Below are 26,752 nucleotides of genomic sequence, written 5' to 3'. Positions count from 1 at the left end.
GTTTCTTCCTCAAAGGCCTCGCGGTCTGTGTTCCTCAGATGCCCATGAGATCATTTTCCATCTTTATGAGTAAAGAGCAGCTCTGTGCTGGAGAGGTTACGCTGGCCTGATGAGGAGCCGCTGTTCACAGCACCTGCTGTTGGGTGGGCCAGCGTCCAAGCGCATCGTTGGGCTGTAAATGAGTCACGTTCCCTGCAGTTCCGGAGGCGCCGGCTGCAGCTAGAGTGACCTTTGGCTGGAGATCTTTGGCGTCTCGTCTCAGTTCGACTCATGCAACGTCGGCCTGCTTACGCCTCGCTGGGGTCACCGGGTCAGAACACAGTCCGCTTCCACCAAATTCGCCTATTTTCCTCGATACGTGTAACACGTGCATTATACTGAAGAGAAGCTGTTGTTTCTCCCCTCTTCTCGCTGCCTTTGATTTTCCTGATGGTTGAAGTTGTTGTCTCCGCTTGGGAGCTTTAGGGGAATGGCTGCATCTGCTGTTGAGATTTTACAGGAAGAGAAAATTGAAAAATCAATAAAAAGCCAAAAAAGAGTGAGACAGAAAAAAAAAATACACAGAGGGTGAAAAGCAAAGCATGGCTTTGAAGAAGCAGACAGACATAAAGCTGCTCATAGATTTCAGATGTGTTTTTGGACTAATTCAGGGGCACAATTAATTCATTGAAATGCTGTACTATAGCCGCGCCACATCCGTATACCACACCCACATCAGGCAACCGTTTTCCAAAATGTCTTTGTTTTACAAAGACCATTGGAGGATTCAAGTGATGCAAGCCTATGAATGTTCGAAGCTCCACGGTCACTGGAGTTGCTGTAATCTGAACCTACTTCTGCGAAACACTGGTTAAGAAAGAGAATCTTCTAGGTTTGGTTTAAAAGCAGCACCGCGGAGCATCTAAAATGAGAACAAGTAAGGTGAATTCAGCTCAGCTGGGCCACTTTTTGACATTAAGATGAATTTCACCTGAATTCCCTTTGCCCGAATGGAACGAGTTTCTGAGTTAACTTAAACACAAGAGACAGTCGATAGAAAACTCATCACCAACTGATTAACACAAGTCTCTCTCTCCATTAATGGAGTCCTGCTCATTATTTTTACATTCGTGGAAGAGTGCTTGAACACTGGGATTGACTGTGGGAAGGACAGCGGGCCGCGGTTATTGACTTGTAAAGGAGTCGGTAGAAGTGTCTGGATAAGACGCAAGCTTCTCCTGCTCTTGTAAAGCGGTATCTGATTTCTCTGCTAGTTGGGTCCCCAGAGGGGCCGCTGGGCTGATGGGAGCTCACAGCTGCTGCAGAGAAGAACGCACACGTGAACTCTGGAGGTGTTCCCAACGGAGAAAAGCATCTCTGAACTACAGGAGGACGCTTGTGTTTGTGCGTGACGAAGTACCTTGATACATTTGCTCACTAATCGGGATAGATATTAATATGAATAAGATTGTGCACATTTTTTTTTCAATCACAATCATGTTTTCAGAATGTACTGTGTTATACATGTATCGTATCAAGGCGATAGTTGGCGATACCCAGCCCTAGACAGCAGAACAGCACAGCAGCATTGGACAGCTGCAGCCAGTAGAACGCTGACTAATTTATGAGAGCAAACTGCACATGTGCGTGCAAGAGAGAATCAGAGGAAGTTCTCATTGACTCTGCAATGAGGTAGCCGAGGCCCATGGGGGGGGGGGCTCTTCACAGTTTGAACTTCATCAGGGGCTGCACTTAATCAATACGCTATCGGAAAAAGAATTAATTACCAAAACAGCTGCATTTTAAACGGAGGCTTCATCAATGCTTTAATCTCCTGCTTTCAGCTCAGGTGCCCTGAGGAATCGCTCTGACCGCGTGTAATGAGGAACTCAGGGACTTTACGCCCCACACAACCCTTTCTCTCTTTCACAAACACATCTGCCTTCCTAAACTGTATCTCCATCTGCACAGAACCCCTCCGCCCATCCAGCGTCCCCTCTCCTGCATTCCCTTCCCACCAAATTCCAGTCGTCCCAGAGATGAGGCAGGGTATTAATGTGGAAATATCTTCTGTAGGGCCGCTGGAGAGAGGCATGCATTCCTAAAGTGAAAGGTACTGAACTGTCCCCTGTCCGTGGCCTGCCCCATCACCGATACCCCCACCTCACCCTTGAGCTCTCCTCCAAACTGCATTTCAAGTAGGGTTGAGTAGGGGTTATGGGTGATGAATTGGGTTTTTAGTGAGCTCATTAGGAAGCCAAACATAGTCGAGACGCAGCGGAACGGAGTGGGGCCGCAGTGCAGCAATCAGTTCTGCTTGCTTTGTTCCGTGCCTCCAGGACATTTGTAAGCGAAAGTTCAGGGCAGACTGCTGATGAGAGAGGCCTGCCGAGTGGAGCCCGTGATCTGATGGTTGACTTGTTGGTGTAGAACCTTTAATTCGCCGGCTTCTTCATGTCTCATGTCCTATCGGCTGCAGTGTTTCCCCGTAAGCCCATCACTGATGCCCGGCTCTGGAAGGCAGAGCGGAGCGGAGCATGTGTAATAACTCCAAGGTGTCTGCTGAGTCCATGTTAGTCTAAAGTGCAATTGAGGGTGGAGAATCTCCATAAATACAGGTTTTGTGTGCAGAATCAGACCCTCAACAATCTCATGGTTTGAGGCAGGACTTTGATCCCTTGTCTTGAGGTGAATGAAGTCGAATCAAGTGCAGCTTTGTTTCAGTCTTTCTCTCAGCTCATGTAGTTTATAATGTTGCATTCACAGGCCGTAGAAATCCTGTTTTGGTGAAAATTGATATAATTTGCTGTAGTAATTAACTCTCTAATGACTGCGGTGTGAAAGTGCTGCGACTCCTCCAGTGGCTCTCATGTGCGCAGTCCTTCGTAAAGTGTGCTGATGCTGACTGGAGAGAGAGAGAATAGGCTTGGATGCACCTCAGTAACCTCTGGGGCCAATTATTGTAATCTGATTTGGAAGACAGGCTGCAGGACGAGTGTAGGGTGTGTGTTGGGTTTATGGGGCATGTAGCATGTGTTGGGGTGTGTTTGGTGGAGTAGTGGGTTTGCGCAGTCCCTAGACTTTCAGACCCTTCACAAGACTGCATGGTGAACACTCATAGGCATCATCACAATAATGCTTTTTTTCTCCCTAAAATGAGCTCCTGACACATTCACCGGGATCAGTCCTGCTCACAGCGGCAGTAAACGTGCTTCCCAAGCACATTCCGGTAAGCCCCGCAACACTGCACATTCTGCATGCCTCTTTTCTCTCACACACCCATTCCAGGTCTTGGAGTCTCTCTTTTGAGCGGATTTGTTGAATCAGGTGTGATTGATTAAAGAGACATGCAAGATATGTAGTGTTGGTGGTACTCCAGGAAGCAGTGCTTCTGCCCTGCATCCGTGCCTGTTTTTGTATTAGTGTTGAATTAGTTGTCCTTACAGCATAGGTTCATGCGTAGCTTCCTTAAACCGTCTCTCGGGATGTTGTTTCCCTGTGATTGTCTTTCACGCGAGCCAGAAGCTCAGAGATGCAGGAAACAGCCGCAGCACTTAATGTCTCATAAACTCATCAGACTGATTAGCAGACTAATGAAGAGACGAGATGAGGGGGAATGCAGCGCTACGATCAGATGCAGTCCCTCCAAGGCCCTGTTTATGATGTAATGAGATAATTGCCATTACAGGTAGCAGGTTAATTACACGTGTAATTACTCAGTCGCTTCAGACTGGCTTTTCTGAAACACTGTTGGCATATGATTATCATCTTCAACCTTTGAACACTGATGCTCCTCTCACTTTCTCCTGTCATTCGCAAGGTCGGTTTGCTAAAGGTTTTTTTTTAAATAATGCTCATGATGCCTCTTGTTCCATGCATGAGCCAAACACTGTTGCTGCATTTTCATTGTTTAGGGTTAACAGATTCAGAAATTGTAGAATTTCTAGGACGACACTGACTTGACTGTGTGTGTGTGTGTGTTATTAAGCTGCTTCCTCATACAGACGTCTAATTAAAGCGTTTTATTCCACTTCATTTACAACCAAAAGAGAAGCTTTAATTCTTCAGTGCAAACAACCGCACATTACATCTGCAGAACAGCATGACGAGCATGACTTAGAGAGCGCAGCTGTCCGAGGAGTTTAGCTTATGCAGAGTTAAATGAACTGTTGGTCGTGTATGTTTTTTGAGTAGTGTTTGATTAGTCTATTAGTTTTGTAAAATGTACAACATAAAGAAAATGAGCCTTTGAGCTTAATGTTTGATGAAGAAAATCAAGCTGAAACTCCAAAAAATGATGAAAGCGTGAGTGGATGAGTGATTAGTGTGAGGTGAACACTGGCTGATTTCTGTATGAGAGGACTAGTGAATAGAAGTAGTCATGTTTGGTGTGCGGTCTCTGTTTACGAGTGAGTGCAGCGGTCCGGATCACCGCTCTGCACCGACAGCACCCTCAGCTCGGTCCATGAGGAGCAGGATTGAGCTGTGGACAGCGTCTCAGCAGGAGGCTGTAATTAGTGTCTTTAAGCTCAGCCTCTGATGGCACTGCCTCCATGTTCATGCCCCATTAGCCTGAAACAAATGTCCGAGCCAAACAAATCAGTGACTTTGACTCTCTTTGAGACAAAGGGTGGAAAATGTGAAGCACTTAAGCCCACTTGATTTGCCTTTTTAATCTTTTCCAATTGCAGTTGTTGTGATCACATGTGTTATATGTGACCCCTGGACCACAAAACCAGTCTTAAGCCTTAAGATGATATTTGGCCGAGATACAACTATTTGAAAATCTGGAATCTGAGGGTGCAAAAAAATCTAAATAATGACAAAATCGCCTTTAAAGTTGTCCAAATGAATTGTTAGCAATGCATATTACTAACCAAAAATGAAGTTTTGATATATTTACGGTAGGATATTTACAAAATATCTTCTTGGAACATGATCTTTACTTAATATCCTAATGATTTCTTTGCATAAAAGAAAAATCTATAATTTTGACCCATACAATGTTTTTTGGCTATTGCTAAAAATATACCCCCGAGACTTAAGAGGCTTTTTTGCTCCAGGGTCACATATAATCACACAGTCTTACCGTTCTGCTTCAGCATCTACATAACATTTGACATTTTTCCTACACGGTAAAAACTACTAAATTGTAATTATTATATCAAAGAGCTAATTCTACCTGATTGTGACTGAAATATAACCAGTTTAGATGTTTCCATTTTTTCCAGTGTAATTAAACCAAATCAGCAATGTAAATTCCTGTTGTGACAATTCAGCAGTAAGACTCTTGAGGTCATGTTATAAAGTGAATATAGTCACAGCTGCAGGTTGTGAGGATGACATTATCCCATCATTCAGCTCTATGAGTGATTATAAGACATTATAAACTTTGACACTGGGAATTTCTGTAAAGCTACTTTGAAACCGTATTGTGAAAAAACTATTCAAATAAAATTGACTTAACTATATATATATATATATATATATATATATATATATATATATATATATATATATACCATCTCAGTTGCTCAAAAAAATAAAACATGTGCCATTCCTGCAACCGCACTTGCAAACGTTTCGCACCTCATGTTTGCGGGTGAATGTTCATAATAGATGGATGGACAACTATCTCCAGTTTAAAGACATCAGCAATCCAGTGCAGAGAAAAGAAAACAGAAGAAAGTAAAAAAAAAACAAAAAAAACACAGGCATAAAGTTCGCTTGACGTTGAACGTTCAATAGTCGCTAATTTAGGGACCGTCTCTAAAGTTACATGCGATATTGGTATCGGCTACACTTTTGTAACGTCGATATCATTTGAGGATAATGACTTACAGTCATAAAAACAACTGTAATTGTTCATCTAGGTGTCAACTATAATGCACACCTTTTCCATTTTTGATATTTATTAAATTAAACTGTAAATCATATGTAAATGATGCTGCTACTTTTTCACAACCAAATGGGCTCAAAAGTATTTATTAAAATAAATAGCAAATCATGTAGTTACATTTTTTTTGTCTGTTGATGTTAATAACGCGTTTTAATGTCGGAAATAATTTCACCAATGCATCTGATACTCTCTCTGAGTTTCCATGTTCCCTTACGAAAATTATCCATGGTTTTAGCCAAGAAAAAAAAAAAAAAAAAAAAAAATTAATCGTTCTTGTAGCCATGGTAACTGCAAATTAACCATGGTTTTGTTACTTCAAATAATAATTTACAAATAAGTATTAGTATACTGTAATATGTTTGTTGTTGTTGTTGTTATAAAAACTAAAAACTTACAATACAATATATAAAAACTATGAGGTAATAATGATCAGTTAATAACACTGTTAAAAATACATAATGTAGGCTAATACTAAATAAACAATTTCTGTACATAGCATGTTATTACAAATGCCTGCAAAGCGAGCCAAAGGCCATGTCATTGCAGCTGTTACACGTACAGGACGATCAAATCCTTGTTTAGGCGATTGGCCAAACATTTAACATTTCACATATTCACTTAATCTTTCGTTTTTGGCCACCTTTTGTGCTATAGATGACACAGCCTTTATAATTTCTTCAACAAAACATGTGAACATCACAACCCTTACAGAAATAAACCATGGTTTTATCACAGTAAAACTACTTAATTTTCTTTTGCATGATTTCTGTATGCTTGAGACTATAAAATAAATTAGTCATAATAAAGTTATAGCCACAGGTAAATGTCTAGAGCTATAATTGTAATTTGTTAATGATACAGTTTATTAATTTATTCTTCTTCATCATATTTGAGGGAGGGGGGCACACCAATACAATCCTGTTTAGGGCACCCATTTGGCCAGCAGCGGCCCTGAGTTAACAGCTTTGGGACATTCGACTGACCAGTTGCCAAGAACACAGATCCATATTTCACAATTATTCTTTAATGGTGAGAAACAGAACTTTAGTCCGAGTTTTATGCGATTTTTGCTGTTGTCTATTTTATGTGGGTCAGTGGGATCCGGTTTAATGTGGACACACACTGTCTATCTCTCTACAGGCTCAAACACACATGCACATAGTGGACATGTTTGAGGCAGAAAGAGGCGGGGGGTTGCGGGGGGGGGGGTTCCTTCTCCAAGGGTACTGCTTTTCCAAAAGTGCCTGGGGCGAGACTGCAGCACCTCGTCTCCCGGAGGCCTTTGGGCGTCTCCTAATAGCCCCCCCCATCTGCCCCCATCTCAGAGGTGCATGATGGGATACTTCCCCTTCCCCCTCTCCTCTTCTCCTCGTGTCTCCTCATGTTTTGTGCTGGAGTTCACATCCGCACAGGTTCAAATGGTAGAGTTGCCAGGGAACAGTCAGAGGCCATTAGTGTTTGGGACGATTCGCCCTGCGGCGCTGCAGCACTAACCAGTGAGAGGGGGCATGTAGATTAGCAGCTTCACATGTAATGAGCAAGTTTGCCCTTTCTTTTCTTTTCTTTTCTTTTCTTTTCTTTTCTTTTCTTTTCTTTTCTTTTCTTTTCCTTTCTTCTGCCTCTATCTTTTTCTCTCTGTTTCATGCCACTAATCCTGTCGCATCATTTTTTTGATTATTTCCACTTCTTTGACTCACTGTCATGTGTGTGAGCATATTTTCACTAGTGATAAGGTGATATTTATTGGGCAAATTTATCGGCTGACTTTTGAATAGATTATTGGTATCAGCTAAAAACACACCCTGTTAACAGTGCTCAAATGTACACACAGGATAATTACGTTTTTTTGTGTGTGTGTGTGTAAAATGAGGATCCACTGCATTTCAGCAATTTTGTTTACATTTCATTCTCTGTCATTAAATTGCAGTATGTATTTGATTTACTCTGATCTAGATATGTTGAACACACACTGATCTCCAGACATGAGTGTGTGTTTAATTTGTGTACATATAGATTTGGTTATCAGTGATTGTTTCTGTGTGTGTGTGAGGGGCGTCTGGTTTCCCCCCGAGCGGTCAGGGGCTGTAGGGTAATGAAGTGACGGGTCGGTCTGTAAATACACGCGGGTCGCTCCGGCCGCTGTGAGCAGGAGACTATCGTGTTGCAGTGAAAATGGAAACGTCAATAAAATTAATCTGGCCACCCTTTGGCTTGGACTGCTCGCTGTGGTCCACTCATAACACACCACAACAAGACGAGTTTACACTCCCAAACACCAAACGCACACACACCTCCTCCAAAATGAACCCTTACACACCCTGCGTGCATCTGTGAGGTCACTTCCACATTATTAGCACGGATCCACGCGGTGAGAAAAATAATAGATAAAAACAGAGAGGGGAAGGAAAGGTTTTTAACTGTCCTTGTATTCTTCATGTATTTTACATTTGATTACACCACCCATTGCATCTGCTCTCTTTCCTCCTTTTTAAAATGATTAGTTGAAACATTAATGTGTGATTATTGCTTATATAGGTGCATGTGATTGATGTCTCCCCAAAAACAGAGAGACGCGCAAGTGTAAATTTGTAGAATATGGCAGCGTAGTGCAGGAGTTTTTCAGATACATAATTTAGATGCCCTGAAGGAAGGCTTTCAAGGCATTTTTGCCCAAGGCCAAGAAAAAATAACTGACTTTTAAAAGTAAATCATTTTTACTAATACACAATTAATGGCAGAGGAGAAAGAAAGTAAGTCTGGGAAGTAGGTTATGAAGAGACCCGACCTGCCCTCACACATTCACAAGGAGTGTCAGGTATGTTCGTGATATGCAAATGAGGTGCAGGAAGGGGAGGGGCTGCAGGGTCGTGCATCTGTGTTTATCACATTATCACATTGGAGCTTTTGTCTTTGCACCAGTCCTCAATATTCCTGCATGACGTCAAGCTAAATAAGGATTAGGCGTAAGGGTGTCTTTGTCTTAAGTTTGTGTAATGTTAATGTGTAAAATTGTGTGCCACATTCCTAAAAAGCTCTCCTTTCATCCAGGAGATGGGTTAGACAACAGCGTGGCCTCTCCTGGCACGGGTGACGATGATGATCCAGACAAGGACAAAAAGCGACAGAAGAAACGGGGCATTTTCCCCAAAGTAGCCACCAACATCATGCGGGCATGGCTCTTCCAGCATCTCACAGTAAGCCTTTATTTTTGCTCTTTATGTGCTCTTTCATTCTATGATCGGGTAAATGTGATGAGATCTCACACTGAACTCTAACACACCAGAATTAACACACTTTCACACTTGCATTGCCTATACACAGCTGAATCACAGTGGCAGTGATTGACCAAACTAGATCTGATAATGCAGTTTTTTTATCAGTTCTTCCCAAGGCACATTTGTAGGGTTCAGTGTAAGTCTCTGCCGGTCCAAACGCTGGCTGTTGTGCCATGGGAGAGCGCCGTGTGTGTGGGTTTGGAGAGGTGGCATGCGGGGTCATGTTCCATCGGCCTCTCTGATGTCAGGACATCATCCTCTTCTCAGGATATATCGATCAGGACAGGAAGGGTCGGGTTTCTGAGGGAGGTGCTGCTGTCCCTGAGCACATGAATGAAAAACTGAGAATGGCTGCTGTGTTAGGACTGTGTGTGTAAAGGACGAGCCCTGTAAACCATGAAACAGCCCAGAGTCTGGACCCGGTGATCTTACCCAAGCCAAAACAATAACACTCCTTAATTACAGCTAATAAGAAGGGCTGTAAACCCATTAGAAAGTGTTGTGGGATACTCTCTGCCATGCGCTTCTAACTCTCATCATCATCAGAATGACTCCACCGCAGCCCAATTTGAAAGACAGACAAAGACACCTCGCTCTTCTCTGCTTTATTCTTGCACTCTTTTCATCTGTCGTCCCCTTCACGCTCCCAGGACTGCTCGGTGCGCTCAGCTTGTGTGTAAAGCAGCGAAGGAGGCGTCAACCCACCACCTACCTCGCCACTTTTACACACAAATGCCTCTTGCTTCTTTCACTCGGCTCCATATCACGCAGGAATTTCGCGCTTTTTTCAAAGATCATTAGGCTTCTTCACTGGCAGCTCGGGAGATCCCCATTCACCACATTCACAAGAGATGCACTCCTGTTCTTTGAGATTTGTTTTAACGACATGGAAACATAAGGAGAATTTTCAGTAGTGAGAATGCAGAAGCTTCTGTCGTCCTTTTAGATGATTCTCTCATTTCAAAGTCTTTTTATAAGATCGAGCAATAATCCATCCTTTTTAACCCACCTTTCTATTTTTCCCATCCTTTTCTGACCAAACAGACTTAATTGAATTATCCCGAAGTACCGACCGCGGCCCCCGCGCAATCCTTTATACTGCCGTGCCACACACCTCAGGCCTTTTATTTTAATTTGTTAAGCAAATGTATTTTCCAGTTCAGGATGCATTTGTGTGTGAGTGAATTCATGGGGACTTTGGCCCTGAATGGCCCATAGCGGCAGCTCTCCATTCAACCATTCATTGGAGGGGCAAAAGAAAAGCGGCGAGGTTGTATTTTCTCCACCGCAGGGCCAAAGCGGAGCTGCTCTTCCATGAGCGGTGGGGGTCCCTTTACATATGTTCTCAACATTGAGCCATTGTCACCTATTCTGAGGGGCTCAAAAGGACGTAACCCCTTCCCTCCCCCCCCCATTTCCATCCCCCATGCTCACAAAAAACAAGCCGGCTAACAGTTACAATTGTGGGCTAAAATCGATGGCCTCCTTTTCCAAGCAACACTCTCCCTTATAGGGATGAAGTCTCTCTGAGCCAATGGCCAATTCCACAGAGGATGGACCCACAGGAGATGCATGTGACACATTCAGCACCTGACTGAAGAGCTTCTACAGAACCCGAGAGTTTGGGTCAGAATGTGCTGCAGTCGAAGCCCCAGAGATGTGCTCTTCCTCCTGGAGCTCTCTGGATCTCTTCCAGTGCCATTAGTGGGAGGAAATCCCAGCTGGCTGCTGTAAGCTTTCCCATACGGCACAGGGCTTATGTTATCGGAAAGATAAACTTCACTGTGGGGTGTATTGCTCTATTAGGCTTCATATTTAATGAGCAAGAAAGAGAAAGACCTTCTCCACGGCTCAGAGAGAGAGAGATGCAGGGTAGCGGTGAAGTGTGGTTTGTACTGACACCACTACAGGGTCACACAACAGTTTAATGGAGACAAACTTTGAATCCTCTCAATTAGTCGGTTGGCGCCCTCAGCGTGTCTCCTGCTAAGACAAGGGTCAGCTTGCAATGAAAACAGGAAGCACTCAGAAACAAAGATAGCACTCCAGGATTATGCTGTCCTTTCACTTCGGTAAACCTTCAAAAAGCTATGAAAATAAATAGGGTCGTTTGAGGAGGACGGCCTGAAAGGCGACTCGACCAGTGGCATGAGTTTGGGGTAGGGCTGTCTGGGGACAGCTGAATATTTATTGGAAAACAATTTAGAGCAGGGCTAATCCATAAATCCACACGATCTATATCCTTTTTATCCACCTGGGTTTGATCGGGTCATGAAAAGTGAGATGTGATATTAGCTATAATGTAATATTTACCCAATAACAAAAATAAATAAATAAATGACTTTTATGTCAGCTGTAGAGTAATTTCAGTGCTGGAGAAAGTTATTACATGATGTTTTCTACAGAATAACACTATTAAATTATTTAATAATGACGGCTGTCTTGTTGACTTTAGTGAATCAGTGAAATACAGGCAGCTGATGGAAACATCCTTAAACAGAGAAATAGCAGCTAGTGTCACAAGTTCATCTGCCGCCTTTGATTCAGGAGGTAAAATCCTCATCAGATACTTGTGTAAGCAAATAAGCAGGATCAGCCAGTGATCAGCCTGTAGAGTCACACAGTAAAACAAACAGACCCGTTCTTGAGGCTCATCTCAGACTAAACATTTGGGCTGATCTGCTCTGACTGCAGCTGTTTGCATGTCGTGATTCACGTCAGTGTTCATTTCCACTGCAGAACATCTGACAACAGTTTCAAACAATGGCCAAACACAAAATGCACATTTAAAGATACTCAAATTCCCCACCACCACCTCTCTCTCTCACACACACACTCACACACACTCGTACACACACTCGCGCACACACACACACTCGCACACACACACACACACACATGAAATGTGGTCTGTACTGTAGGTTCTCTTCACCCCCACCGCACGTAAACTCTGGGTTTTCTCAGGAGAGAATTCCTCCCTCACTGTGTGCTGTAATGCGGGGCATTCTTAAAGCAGCAGTTTCATCTAAGGCCCAGCAAGGTAGTTTTGTGATGCTCCGGGGGGCTGCAGTGGGGCAACACTAATCTATCATGGGCTTGTTTGCCTTCTGTCACCAGAGCAGCCTAAAACAGTTCTGTTCAGTGAATCGTTAACACTGATGTGTTACTGATCAAGTAACTAACTATTAACATTATAACATGTTTGCTAACATTAACAGTGCTTATCAGCAATATTCATACCATATCTGAAAGTGAAAGCTGGCCACAGAAGAAGGCATTCTACACGAATGTGTGCTTTCACACCCCTTGTGGCAATGCTGAGAACACAACAGATGTTCTGGTGAAGCTGTGTACTGGATAGTGACCCTGCAGAAAAGTCTGACTGCTGTCTGCCATTTGTTCCGTTGATTCCTTCTTGTCGAACTGAGTTGTAAATCTAGAAATCAATTATGTCACTGTAAACTGCACACTGCTGGAAGTGGATGTTTGTCAAAACCTCTGAATCAGAGAGGATGAATGGTCAGATGTCCACATCCAGTGACTCTTTCTTTCTTGCAGGTTACAGAATTAAATGAATGTAGATCTGCAGCATACACTAATATGCTTCAGCTATTAAAGGTGCCATTTAGGCAGCAATAGCAACAACAACAACAACAAAAAGTGCATTTGATTATTCTTTGGTTTTAGGCACTTCCTTTAATGAGATTTACTTTCAGGTCACTGTGTCCATGTTTTAAACTGTTGCAGCTGACTTATGCTTAAATACGGCAGTTTGTAATAACATTTTTAACCTGAAGGCAGTTGTTGTTCCTTTATCTTGTCTTTGAGCATCGTCCTGTATGATGTGTAAGTTATGGCATGTTTATCATGTTCCGATGCTCTTTAGAGATAAACGAGTCTCTCTGAACCTCAGAGACAGAGCAGAATATTTCAGTTGAGCGATGACCTTGCTGACACTAGGAATGTTCCTACATACTTAGACTGAGTCAGTATTAATAAAGATGGCTTGAACAGGCTGGAACATGCTGTTCTATGCGAGTGTGTGTGTGTGAGGGGAATGGATCTACTCTGACCTGAAGATACTCATAAACAGTGAGGAGAACAAGAACTTCAGTTTAGTAACTCTAGATCTCACTGGACAGATTAAACTGACCTCCACACAGACAAGTACACAAGCCAAGGTGCCAATGCATATCCAGAAGATTGCAATCATTCGGTCAAGACATGTTGTCATTCAGGAAGCTGTTATAAATTCATGGAAAGTTTAACTAACTTGCTCAGCCTAATTCTCTTCAAACTGTTGCTCTTCCTCCATTAGTTGTTGATGTAAAAGAGGAAACCTGTGATAGCAGAAGCTGCTGTAGCACCTTTCCAGAAAAGCTATAACTAATAAATTGTGTTTGTGTGAAATCAATGTATGCATTCACCTACTTATGCTGAGTATGTCTGAGGGTGAACTAGGGGAGCGGTCGAAGAAACAACTCAGATGTAGAAGAAGAAAACTATGTAAAACTAAGGATGGTCGTGTGTTGAGCAAAAATCAAAACCAGACTTTGTTTCTCTGTTTAGTTTGTCAGGCGACTGGCGCTCCTCTGAATCCCAGAGCTCTATTTCTGCTCTGTGATCTTCCCGCCCATTCTCTGCTGCTGTTTTTATTCTGTTTTGTTTTTCCAGCACTTCTCCTCATGGGCCTCCCTCTGAGAACTGTCTGCACCTCCTTTCTATTTCCTAATGAAGACCGAGCGCTGTGGCTGCAAAATATCATTTCATATCTTGAATGGTGCATCAAAGGCAACAAACAAAATGCACCAATTTGCTGTGGTTTCTGTTCAGGCTCCCAAGACGTTTGCAAACTGAGGCCTTCCATCGCCTGGGCCGCCACACTGTGGTGCCTATATCTGATCCTCACTGTTCAGTTCAAGCTAATAAGAGAGTTTTTCATGATGACTTAAACTGGGGAGCAGTATCAAAAATATCCACAAAATGCCAAAGAAAGAAGGCTGAGATAAATAAAAGAAAGACAGATATCCTAATCAAACTGGAGCGCTTTGGATCCAGATTAGAAAGCATGTGAATATTGATAGGATCGGAGTAGTTTTTAATGTCCCCGGGGCACGGCAATCCCTGCTCAAATCTACAGCGATTTAGATAAAGAGACTTGGCGAGACATAACGGATTTCAGCAAGCAGAACCTCCTCCTCCTTTCTCCTCCTCCTCTCCCTCTTCAACTGGGGTGCAGAAGAAAAGCAGGGAAAACCTGCAATTACACACACTCTTCTGAATCTCCCTTAATGTTCATTATTTAAAACCAGCGGCAATTACAAGTTCAAAGAGGCTTAGAGGGCCAGCAACCCGCATAATCGCCAGCAAATGAAGTATAGCGTGTTCACGGCAGCGGTGCTCACTGCTGGGGAGGTGGGGGGTGGGTAGGGGTGAATCATACATTTCCATACAGGCAAAATTCTCTGCCACCTTGGGGCTCCGGCATGCACTATCCCTGCCTCGCAATCCTCTTAGCCATGCTTTTTGTCTGGCTTCACCCACCAGCAACCCTCTGACATAGAAAATGTATCAAACCTCACCCTGGCTTATGTCGTACAATCACTGCTATTTGTCCTTATGTCTATGGCTGCCAGGCCGCCCACCTTCTCCTCCATATTACTTTGCTCTGTTTCTCTCTCGTCCTCCCTCTTCCTTCCATCTGAGGACACATCCACATGATTTAAGAGCAGTAATGAGCGTGTCCCAGCAGGTGTATTTCGGGTTACCTTTGGAGACAGTCACAGTGGCTAATTCTGTCCACAGGTGGCTCTTTGCGCATTGAGAGGAGAGCTCATGAGTCCAGCAGTAAGCTCTGGTTTCAGTGCAACTGGATGACCAACTGGTGGTCATTGTATACATCCTCCTCTATATCTACACCTCCACACAAGAGGCTCTCTTTCTGTCTCTGTGCCATGCTTATCTTCTTCCTCTGTCCCGGTTCAGTGCTGCAGGTCACCTCTCTTTTTGTTGGGCTTTCGTGTGCCTCTCCCGGTCAGCTGTGCTGATGTTTGTATTGGGAATCTTTGATAAAATCTCCATAGGGACCTGCTCTTGTGCTCACACCATTTCCTGCCTTCTGCTCTCATTGTTTGTCTCACTTGCATGGGGAAGGTACAACTCCCACCTGAATTCAATAAAATGTTAACGCTCCTTGGCATGGCAAACATCAGACAGTTAATTTTTCATTCAGCAAAATTTACCAAAAGGGAAGCAAAGGCAGGCTTTCTCATTAAGTAGCCCATCCAGGCAGACACGTGCACCACAGAAGAGCCCATGTTTGCCCAAGCAAGTGTGCATATTAGAACGGAATCCGCGGGGAGATTAATGGGCTACTGCCTCTGTACCATTGATTATCTCCACGCCATTTTCCCTCTTCCTGCACACATATTAAAAAGTAATGAAGCCTATGGAGGAAAGGAAGGCAAGACTTCACGCATCATTTTACGTTATCTGGACTCTAACAGCGAGGAATCTCTTTAAGGCATGGTTTGAGTAGAATTAAGTAAACAAATGTGGAATATACCTTTGAAACAAGCTGTGGCAACTAGAAAAATTAGCTTAAGCAAAGACAAGCCCCTGACACATGGAGGGAACTCTGCAGATGTTAACAATTTTGTTGTGAGTTTTCCTAACTTTACAATGAGACCTCAATTGCTGCATTGAATTTCGTAACCAATGACAGTAATCGAAATGTGGAAGAACATGAAAGGGTGAACTAAAAAGCCCGTTCAAAAGCCAGTTTAATAGTTTGTTATAGGTCTTTGGACAAATTTTGTTTATGGTATGCCTTCTATTTGCAAAAAAACAAACCAGCCCTGTGCATCTGCATTCTGTTCTTCTCTTTCATAGCCCTCCTGAAACAGTTGGGGGTGGGGGTGGTTTCTTTTAGGAAAATAACTTCCTGAGACATTACGTGAATCAGCAGACAGCCTTATGGCCCAGACCTTCCCGAGAGTCTAAACTCTGGAGTTAAAGGTGAGGAACCACATTGAAAGAAAACAATGATAGAAAACAGTTTTTCCTGCCCTGCAGTGCCTTATTTTGAATGCTCTTGGCTTCATTTGGTTTTAGTATGTGGTAATGACCACTGCACTGGATCTTCCTCTACAGAGCCCAACCCTCAATGGCATAGCCATTACTTAAGCACTTTTACCATTTAAGAGGCATGCCGCTCGATTCCCGTCAGTCAAAATTGACTGTACTGTGCTGATCTCTGCATTGGATCAAGAATTATAGTGCAGCATTAAGGCAAAGGATCAAGAAAGGGAAAAAAGGAAGAGTTAAGAGAGAATATACACAATGGAAAGAACACAACAAGAGCTGTCTTACACCTCAAGCAGACTTCTCTGCAAAGTGATTGGAGAGGAGCGAGTCTTGGGTTACATTCCTGAGATGGGGATGGCTGGTGTTGGTTTCAGAGGTGGGGGCAGGTGGTGGGGGTGGAGACGGCTCAACAAGTTGTTGAAAAGAACACAGACGCTTGTCATCAGCCTCCAGAGCAGGGAGCCATCTGAGTGCATTTTAGTTGAAGAGGTTAATGACCTCCCTTTGCTCTTCCGTCCTGCTGGAGTCCTATGCACCAGCAGCACTCTGCTGCGTTTCAGCTCACAGTTCTTGATTGTGGCCTGGATCAGTCCAAAAAGCTGTAAGTGGATCCTGACAATCCCTTTTTATCTCTCCCTCTAGGGCAGCACGTAAACTCTCAGAGTAACGACGGTGTTTGGATTACTGTAGCTCCCTTTGATGACTCAGTATGCACCATGCAAAGTGCAGAAAGAAGAAAGACAGAGACAGAACTTTTTTATTTGCTGTTTTAGTGGACCTACAGTACATCTATTACAGGGACAGTCCACCCAGAGAAATGTGGAGTCAAGCTGCTCAAAGGCACAGTGATAGGGAATCTCAAACCTGCCATGAATCGTTCCTTTTGGGGTTTGATCAGCACTTTGGTCTGCAGGTGTAGCTTAAAAGTGCTCTATAAATGAAGTGAATGAATAAATAACAGTTGTTAATCTGCTTTGATATTCAAGGTTTCAAAGGTTCCTTCAGCCTATGAAGTTTCATTAGGTAGGGAACTGTTAGCTAAAAAGCAAGAAGGCAGGCTACCTTTCTTATTTGTGCTGCCTGTTGACCCCCATCCACTAATAAATGGTAAGCTGAGCAAGCTGTTGGTCATCCTCTCATGGGATTGTTGGGTAGCTGCCAGTTTCCTGCTTGCTTTGTCAGTGGATAAAGTCAGTAACAAACGAGAAGCCTACAGCCAAGCCGGTCAGTCAGGTCAGAGGTCAGCAGGCTTCAGGGCAGGATTGAGCAGAGGAGCACTATGGGGAGAGCACAGGCAGCTGGAATGTACCTAAAAGAGGCCCTTTGCTCTGTTCCTTAGCTCTCCTGCTCTTAGAGCCATTAAAACTCTTCATACATCCCTTAGACTAAAACATCAAGAGTGGAGAGTCCCCAGGGCTCATAGCAATCTTCTGACTGAGTGTGCAGCGCTGACGGGAGGTCTTGATTTTCTTTCAACGGCAACAAAGCCCTGTGTAAGGAAAAGTATTTCTGAAAGGTCATAAATGACGAAAGCATTAAGTACAACAGGTATGATTTGAAGTCTGCTTTGGCTCTGTCAGCTGTCTCGTAAGGATTTTGTGATCATGACCGTGAGAGATCTTTCTGATTATTCTGTCCTGCTTCGGTTGGCTTGATCATTTTAGTGAGGCTGAGTTTACAGAAACCCTCTATGACGGCCTCTCTATGCTGATACTTTGTTTAGTCCTCTTGGAGAGCCAGCGAAATGGGCGCCATGCTTGACTTCTACATTTTTAGCATCATTAACCTACAGGAAATTGCCCCTGCAGCTGTTTGCCGGCTGCTTGGTTGCTCCACATTCCAAGCTAATGGCTAAACATCGAGGTTTCCTCTACGGTGAGTTTTGACTCTAAAGCAGATTTGACAACTTGAATTTTCTAATGTAACAAATGAAACATGACATTTAGAGCTCTGGAATTTTTTTTTTTTTTTTTGCGACTTCTGGTAAAAGATGCTTGAATGCCATTCATTGCTGCTCCCAGACCAAGCCATAGACACACCACGAGTAAACAACCCTTCTCGTCAATAAGGAGAAATAGGTTAACTGCTTTTAAAAGCTTGCTAAGCTAAATTAAATGTGTTATGTATATATTAGATTAGCCTGTACTATTGCCTTTTCTTCAGTCTCAAATGCCAGCACAAAAGGAGCTTTACAATACTACGTGCTGCCAAGACCTGCTCGCATTAAAAGGGTTTGGCTGGCATATTGAGGGGTTGCTGAACTGCTTTGTTGCCTGCAAGGAGAACGACCCTTTTGTTCATTGGCTGCCCAGTGGCCTTTTGGACAATATCTCTATTCTCCAGCCCAGTCCATGCACAACACAAACAATAAGCATCCTTTTCTCTCTCTCATGCAGGCAAAATATATTAAAGAATAGCATAAGTAAGTCTTGCCCTGTGGGAAGGTGGGGTCTGGACAGCAGTGAGCCATAGGTAGTAGCCCAGTGGCCTAATGAACTTGACCTGTGAGGTCTCGGCTCTGTTGCTCATGGGTGCCATGTAGACTAATCAAGTCATTACAGACCAGTAAAGCCAGGGACAAGAGAGAATTCTTGTTAGGCCAGATATCTTTTTTGTGTGTGTGTGTGAATCTGTTCTAAGGCCAGCAGACCTTGTTTGCTTCATTTCACAGGCTTTCATTTTACAGTGTGAACTCAGGTCATGTTTATCTACTTGATTTGCCAATTTGCCTCTGAGCATGAGTGGTCACGTGACTTTATGACAGCCAGTAGTGTCAACTGTCAAGAATCTTTCCCTTCCACTACTTCCAGTCTGAAATTATTTGTTACGCTGTTAAGGCATCACAGGGAATATTCTTGCATTCACATGCAGTAAAAATTAGCCAGTTGATGATGTAAGCTGCTGTAAAAATGAAGCTAAACTCTTGCCCCAGAAAGGTTTGCCTGATTAGGTGGAAAGAGGGATTCTAGGACTGTTGTGTTTCAAATGTACACCCTAAAGCCAGAGGGTTAAGAGGATGAGAAGAGATTCAGTCTATCTTCTGTTCCCCTTTCCCTACACAAGGACATGACGATCAGGTTCCTCCCCTTGAAAGAGCCGGCTGGCCGCGTCTGTAAGAGAAGCCATGAACCTGATCTGATGATTAACTAGCCTCATCACTATGGCTGTGGGCCACATCCAGACACACACACACACATAGACAAGTTTTTTGTGTGTCTGTGTGTCCAAGTCACAAGGTCTACACAAATCCCCACTGCTTTACACCTTTCACACTCACTCTTATTAGGGGTATGTAGGCATCACTATTAATGCCCTAAGCCCCTTTCACACAGAGATTCTGGATAATACACGGGTAATGTGTCCCAGTGATTGTTCCCGGATCGTTAGATTTTGGTTTATTCACGCGGCCAGTGATTTCCCAGAATACGTTCACACACAACCTGTAATGGCCCCGTAATGACACACGACATCAGGACGTCAGGAGTCGAAAACGCTAGGCAGGTTAACTTTCACTTAAACTGGTGAAAGATCTCAGCTTCAGCACGGATTGTGAGGAGCAAACTGATTTTTGCGTTCACACAGAAGGCAACCCGGAAATGTTCTGGCAATTTTCCGGGACCAACATTGTGAAAGGGGCTTTAGTCAGGGTTAGTGATTTGAATGATCAACAAAAACCAAGTAGTGAACTTCAGCACATATCCATTTGTGCCAGAGTTTCATCTTAAGAGGCACATGACCTACATTCAATGCTGTTAGCTCCATTTAGCTGTTGTATTTTTGTCCAATGTTCTTCACAAGCTGAATGCAAGCATTATAACTGAGAGAGCACGTCAGTTGCTGGAGCAGTTAAAGATAACAACAGCCACTAAAGAGCAGAACTTTCTCTAATTGTTTGTATCTCTCTGTGTGCATTTTGTTTCGTGTGTATTGGACTGTGTGTCTATCTTTCTCTGCAGTGGGTGTGTGTTTGTTCCCTTGCTCGGCTCTCTCTGACGGCCTTGAGAATGGGAGTGATTGATTTTTAGTGCTAATGCTTGTTTACCCTCAGCAACTGCGTTCCAGGCCAACCTCACGGGGGTGCCCACCTCCTCCTCACACCCCTCCCAGCATCCCCCTCTGCCTGGCCTTGCCAATCCATGTTTTTTTGCGGGGCAACAGTTTGCTTGGCAGGCAAATTGATAGCTAGAGTCGCTCTAGAACCTTGCACCATCTTCAGTGAACATAAATTATTGGTGTAGAGCAAACAGGGGGGCTGGCAGCAGTCCAGCGGCTCCGAGCCCAGCCCAGCCAGAAATTGTTGTGGGGGCACAGAGAGAGAAAGAATAGGAGAGAGAGAGAGAGAGAGAGAGAGAGAGAGAGACATGAAGATAGGGAGTCTAGCTGCTCTCCTCAATAGCTTTTCATGGCGTGCTGGGCTCCAGGTGCCCCTTTGAAGCCACATAAATTGAAACTGTTAAAAAGAAAAAAAAAACAGCATGGCAGTCACGACTGAATTTGATCCCAGAGCTGCACGAAGATGCGTTTGTTCATATGTGTGCACGCAGACAAACACAATGAGTGCTGGCATGCATGCATCAATCAAGCATTGCGGGGTGTATTTGCGATGGTGCATTTCATAAAACTGAAACTGAAACTCTTTTGTGTGTGCATGTGTGCGCGTGTGAACGAGTCGAGATGCATTCTTGCCGGCTTCCTCCTTGTTGTCTGGATGCAGCGTAGTGCTGAAGAAAATCAAACGCACACAAAACGTTACCTAAACTCACACTTTTAACCTTAGACACAAGCTAGAGTACATAGAAGCAAGCTCCTTTTGTCCATCTTTTAAACAAAATAGTCTTTTAGCTTCTGTTCTGCTGAGCAGAAATCAAACATTGCACTGCTGGCACACTTAATGAGTCTTTTCATAATCAAAGTTAGCTTTCTAAAGGAATATGTCTTTTCCTTCTTATTGCAAATACAACAAAAACACCATTTTACAATTATTAATGAATTTGCCTTAAATATATAAATTTATATTAGTCTCAACCTGCAGCCTTTATTTGGTTGTAATATCATTTTTTCAGAAACACACATATGTAAATGCATTATTAACTGCATCTCTAAAAATGCGCCAATCTTTCTGCAGATTTCTGTGTAGCAGCAATTTAAATGTCATTCTGAACAATGATTGATTTTATTAGGAGTCTGTGTTATCTTGCTGTGCTCAGTTTGATTAAACATACAGAAACATTTGAGCTGGAGTAGTAGGGGAATAATAGAAATTGTTGGTAAGATACAATGGAGTATTGAGAATTAATTTAATTCATTTAAGTTCCTCAAACCTCTAAAACAAAAAAGTGTATCGAATGACAGTAGAGTGGTGCCTGCCACGGGCTGTTTGTGCTAGCAGGTTAGCATCTAGCATGTGTAGCTTTATACATTTAAAACCGTTGCATGCTGTTTTTCTGCAATGTAAAGTCAACAGTAAACGATCCGCTGCACAGTGGATTGTGGATTGCAATTGCCTAAAAAGCATGCACTGATACACATTCAGACTACTGTTTTCAACACACCACTCCTGTGCACAAACTCTTATCTGGCCTATAGCATGTGAATCAGGCTGCGGTGTTCAGTAGTTCAGTCGGGGGATGTGCTGGGTTTCATTAGGCTGCAGGACTCTTTAATTCATTGCAGTCTGGCCTCGTACTGATGAAGTCATTCATCAAGCACACGGTCAGCCACTCCGCTGGGGAGTGTGTGTGTGTGAGAGAAGGGGGGTTGATGTGTGTTTGGGGGCACTGGGGGTTCAGGCTCGATGTTACACTGAGTTGCGGTGAAGAGCACATCACACCCTGTAATTTAGCCAATAGAGTGCAAACACACATGCACACACATGCACTCTGGGAAATAAAATCGGCCCACATGCACTTGCTGTGGACTGTATGATGTACTGACACATCCCAGAGGACTCCTTCCTCGACCGTGTGTGTGCGCTCAGAATGGCGCGAGCAGCAAAAAGCCGGTGCCATTAACAGACTGTAGCGTAATTAACAGTTGATTCGATCGCAGGCTAGCGCTGGCATCTGCAATAAAACACGCTGCTCATTTCTCTGTCTAATAATTTATAGACTGCACCTCTTCACATTCTGTGGTCTGTCCGTTTCTCAGGATATTGCTCCAGCTCTTAGTAATTCACTCTATTGATTGAGTTTAAAGCGACAGAAACACTTTCAATCTTTCTCTGATTTCTCATGCTAAGTTTATTCTTCATCATGCTGTTAGCGTGTCATGCACACCACTGGACAAAATTAATAATTCATATCAAGGTAGTTCTCTGTTCAGGTTTCACTTGTTTTGTCATTTGATGCTTTATTTTACAGTGCTAGACTCGACCTGTGATGTCACTCATATGTGTGTTGCTCTGGTTGCACAGCTGTAATTACAGATTGTGAAGATTGGCTGCTCAACACAGTCTGTAGAAATATACTGAGAGAGACAGAGGTGCAGTTGAACTGGTAAGGATCAGGGGCCTCACCTGCAATAATTTGCATAGGTTTCATCTTATGCATAACCTACATAATTTCTCTCTGCATGACCTGCATAATCCATGTGCACATTTCCAACTGTGTTCTAGCACCAAGTTTAACACACCTGCCACCACCAAGTTTACTTTTGATAAATCCTGATATGTGCTTGGGAAATCACGCACCATTGTTGTATTTACAGTGATTTGTGGAGCAGAGCTCAATGAAACCGGATCTGTTGTATATTGTGTGTCTGTGGTCAGGATATCTTAAGCTGGGTCTGAAGGGTTTTAAGCACTTTCTGTTTATTTCCTGGCGAGAGCGAAAAGATATAATGTCATCTCACTGCTTGAAATATGTCTCTGGTTTGTTGAAATCATTGTATGTATATACATATACATACATACATATATATATATATATATATATATACCAGATGATTTAGCTTGGCTGATAGCACATGATGACCTGCATCAGGATGCGTTCACAATGTAAGACTGAATTCAGTGTGTGTTCAGTGCAGGACTCCAGTCAGAGAGAATCTGCTTCTGTCTGTGTGCACAGAAAAACAGATCTTGTGTTGCCAAGCATATGTCAGCACTTAGCAATCAAAAAATGTATTTCTATGCGCCCATTATCATATTTCTTTGTTAATGATTTTAGCATATTAAAAGCTCTAGTGTGCACAAGTAGAAATCTGACTCATGCGTCTCTTGTTCAGTCTTACAATTGTTTTCTGATTAACTGGACACATTCCTGAAGAGTTCCCTCCTCCCGCTCTTTAATTAAACCTCGGCCATTTGTTTCTCAACGTAAGCATTCGGGTCAAAATTCAGCTGCATGTCAGTCGAGTTTATTTTGTGGTTTTGTTCCTGGTGACTTATACAATTTGTAAGATTGACCTACTAGAAGATAGATGTGCCACCTACTGCAGACAGCCTGGTTTATCCTCGTGTGTGTGTGTGTGTGTGTGTGTTTGAGCGTGAGGTTTGTTTGCTTCTTAATCTGCCTCTTAAAGACATCTGTCAGTGTGGATCACTATTGTTTGTCATGCTCGAGACACGCTCGGCACAAATTCAATCCTGCCATTTCTATCATGTCACATTTGGCAGATCAACAGTGACACAAATTGTATCATTGCATCCCGCGCGGGGATTGTGTTTGCAGGTGCGACTCCTGGCAATAAGAGACCTTTGCAGAAACATCTTGCTTTAGCGCTTGGCCTGCATTCAGCAGCGACACAAGGGACGAACTGAAGTCATTTCTCTAACCGTCGAGGAAAGCAGGATGTTTTCCATCTTTCCGCTCCGAGCGATGTGTTTAATCTGACTGGAGAATGTACATCGGTGCTGTACGGATCTGTGTTTAGCATGCAGGATGCTTCGGTTAGTTGGTCCAATGCCGAATTCATCTGCATCCCTCACCTGGCTGATCTCAAATCATACTGTTGTTTGCATCCCACAAGCAGCAGAAGCAGCAGCACTTTAACATTGTAACTAGGCAGAGACACTTGCCTTTTCTGCAGACATATTGCAAAAGATGCAACAAACGCAAGCTGTGTGGACACACTCCTGTCAGACCGGCTCATCCCTGCACTGCACTCATCACATCTCCCTAATTTAGCACAGTGGATTCAAGCCGTCAGCTCATTACAAGAGTGATCTCTCAACTAAAGATCAGCAGAACACCTGAAACGTGCTTTGCTGGATTCACAACCACTGCATATATAGAGCACTTCCCTTCATCGCCAGCGCCAGGACTTCAACATTGGGGGAAGAGAACCATTTTTGCTCTAAATAACCATATTTATTGGGTATTTAAATTAAAGGATTTAAAGTGAAATTACACTTCAGACATTCTGTTGAGTCTAACAAGTAACTTTGACACTACAAGTCAGATTTCAGTCACTACAGTATTTTTTCAGCATTATTTGCAGGTTAGGTTAGCGTTACCAAAAAAGGTCTAGTAGCATTTTTTTTAATGCACACACATTCACTCTTAATCACACGCCTAATATCTTTGCCATACATTGTGTCTAGTCTCATCACATTGGTGAATTTATTGAAGCCTTAAAATCTTAAAGTCTGCATTTTTTATTTAAAATACTAGCATAATTAAAAAAAAAGGTTGTTTTCATGGCATGTCTTTTGTTAAACAGTTATGATGAAATATGAAATGTTTAACGACGGTTAAAACTGAATGGCAGTTGGCAGTTGAGCTGGAGTTCATGTTCATCTTCTTGTCTTCTTTGATATTATTGCGTTATTGATCTCAGTTATTGTGATACTGATGAGGTAGACAAGCCTAAAATGTCATTTTTCATCTTGTGGTCATCCTAACAACAAACTGAGTGATGTGTAATAAAGAGCGGCAGAGCAGCATCGTGGCCAGTTTGCCCACACCGCCCTCTCCAGGGTTTGTCATTGTTGCTACTAGTTGTTTGGCTGTGAGTCATTTGCATAATGTTTACTGTATGCAGATGAGGGGCAGTGCACTTTCCCATGATCCTGATGGAGCGTGTTCTCTTGTGTTCTCTTGCAGCACCCGTATCCTTCAGAAGAACAGAAGAAGCAGCTCGCTCAAGACACAGGCCTCACCATCTTACAAGTAAACAACTGGTGAGTCAAGTCACTGTTCATCTCTATTGCCAGCAGAGTTAACCATCGAGAATCATGTGTGCATGGACTCAACATGGTGCAGCATGCGAGCGCATTATCGCCGTGGCTCTTTGCCGTTCGACCCACGTTCGTGTTCCTTTTGATGCATTAAGAGGAAGAGGACAGTAGCACACGTCCTCCCCAAGAGAAAACACCTCCCCGTCCCCGATCTGCTCCCCGCCGGATTAGAGCCGCGGCGCTCTGGCCGCCAGCATCTTTGTAGATGGCTTAGCTCATAACTGGAGGTGGTGGATTAAATAAAATGATCACAGAGCCAAAGAAATGATACAGGAATTATTTATCAAAATACTCGGCCAGGCTCTTTTTTTATCGCAGGCTTAATTTCCTTCGCTACATTCTGCGGCCGATGTTCAGATTAATTGAGCTGACAGCTTCTTTTCAAAACACCGGGAAGGTATTTGCACGGATTTTCAGCCTTACACAAACTTAATTATACAGAGCGTTATTTTATCAGTCTAATTCTGTGTAGTGGAGCTTCTATTTACAAATGAGAAGTCCCTGCCTTTTATTCATGGCTTCCCTTAATGTATTTATCAAAGCGAACTCATTTACGCTGCGCTCTATCTGTCGGGTACAGGCACGGCTCTCGGCTTTATCGGCCCGCAGGCCCGCGCACCACCCCAGGGTCAATTGATTTCTTTGCTTTTGTGATTCATTTTCCCCCTACACCTCATTCTGGTGCCGGCTCACAATGAGCAACACACCCAGAGAATGAGCGTGATTTGTCTGCCGGATCTGGCCAGGTACTTAAATTGGCCACAGGAATGCCGTTATCTGCCTTTCACGCGCCCGGCGGTGTGGATGGTGTTTCAATTACAGCGGTTACCAAGCTTTCATGCCGTCACACACCTACAGCAGCAGAAAATTGAGCTGCTTTGCCTGTTTCATGCTGATTAATGCTGAAATAACCCAGAAAACCCTGAAGATACACAGAGAGAGAACGAGTGAGTGAGACGAGATCAACACTCAGTTTTAGATTCCAGATACTGAAAGACTTGAGTCTATCTATCTATCTATCTATCTATCTATCTATCTATCTATCTATCTATCTATCTATCTATCTATCTATCTATCTATCCGATTGTCCGAGGTTAGGCTGTATTTGTGGTAGCGTTCGCTCAGCTCTCAGATCCTCCTGACGTTCCTGTTGATGGGCCAGAATGGCCCCGGAGTCCTCCTGTGATGGTCATTGTGTGGATCCTGCTTTGATATAGAGCAGAGGGGAGAGAGACGGGCAGGACGAGATTTGCATGGACGTCCTCAATCAGGTCTTTGTTCGGGGGCACAATCAGACCTGGAGGAGGCACAAGGGCGCTCTGTGTAACGTGTCAA

At 43.4% G+C, this 26,752-nt stretch overlaps 1 protein-coding gene across 4 annotated transcripts in view; it reads left to right on the top strand.

Moving 5' to 3' along the window:
- LOC127933215 (homeobox protein Meis2-like) overlaps positions 1–26,752 on the top strand; it is a 57,657-nt gene that overhangs the window by 13,372 nt on the left and 17,533 nt on the right. For 3 of the 4 annotated variants that reach the window (XM_052530025.1, XM_052530022.1, XM_052530023.1), the window contains exons 8-9: positions 8,927–9,072; positions 25,284–25,360. In XM_052530025.1, the coding sequence (XP_052385985.1) occupies positions 8,927–9,072; positions 25,284–25,360 (223 nt within the window). The remainder of the gene's footprint in view (positions 1–8,926; positions 9,073–25,283; positions 25,361–26,752) is intronic. The other variant, XM_052530024.1, reaches the window with a different exon arrangement.

The sequence above is a fragment of the Carassius gibelio genome, chromosome A17 (assembly GCF_023724105.1).
Source record: "Carassius gibelio isolate Cgi1373 ecotype wild population from Czech Republic chromosome A17, carGib1.2-hapl.c, whole genome shotgun sequence".
Taxonomy (NCBI): Eukaryota; Metazoa; Chordata; class Actinopteri; order Cypriniformes; family Cyprinidae; genus Carassius; species Carassius gibelio.
Note: the sequence above shows the minus strand (reverse complement) of the source record. Positions and strands in the feature narration are given on the sequence as shown.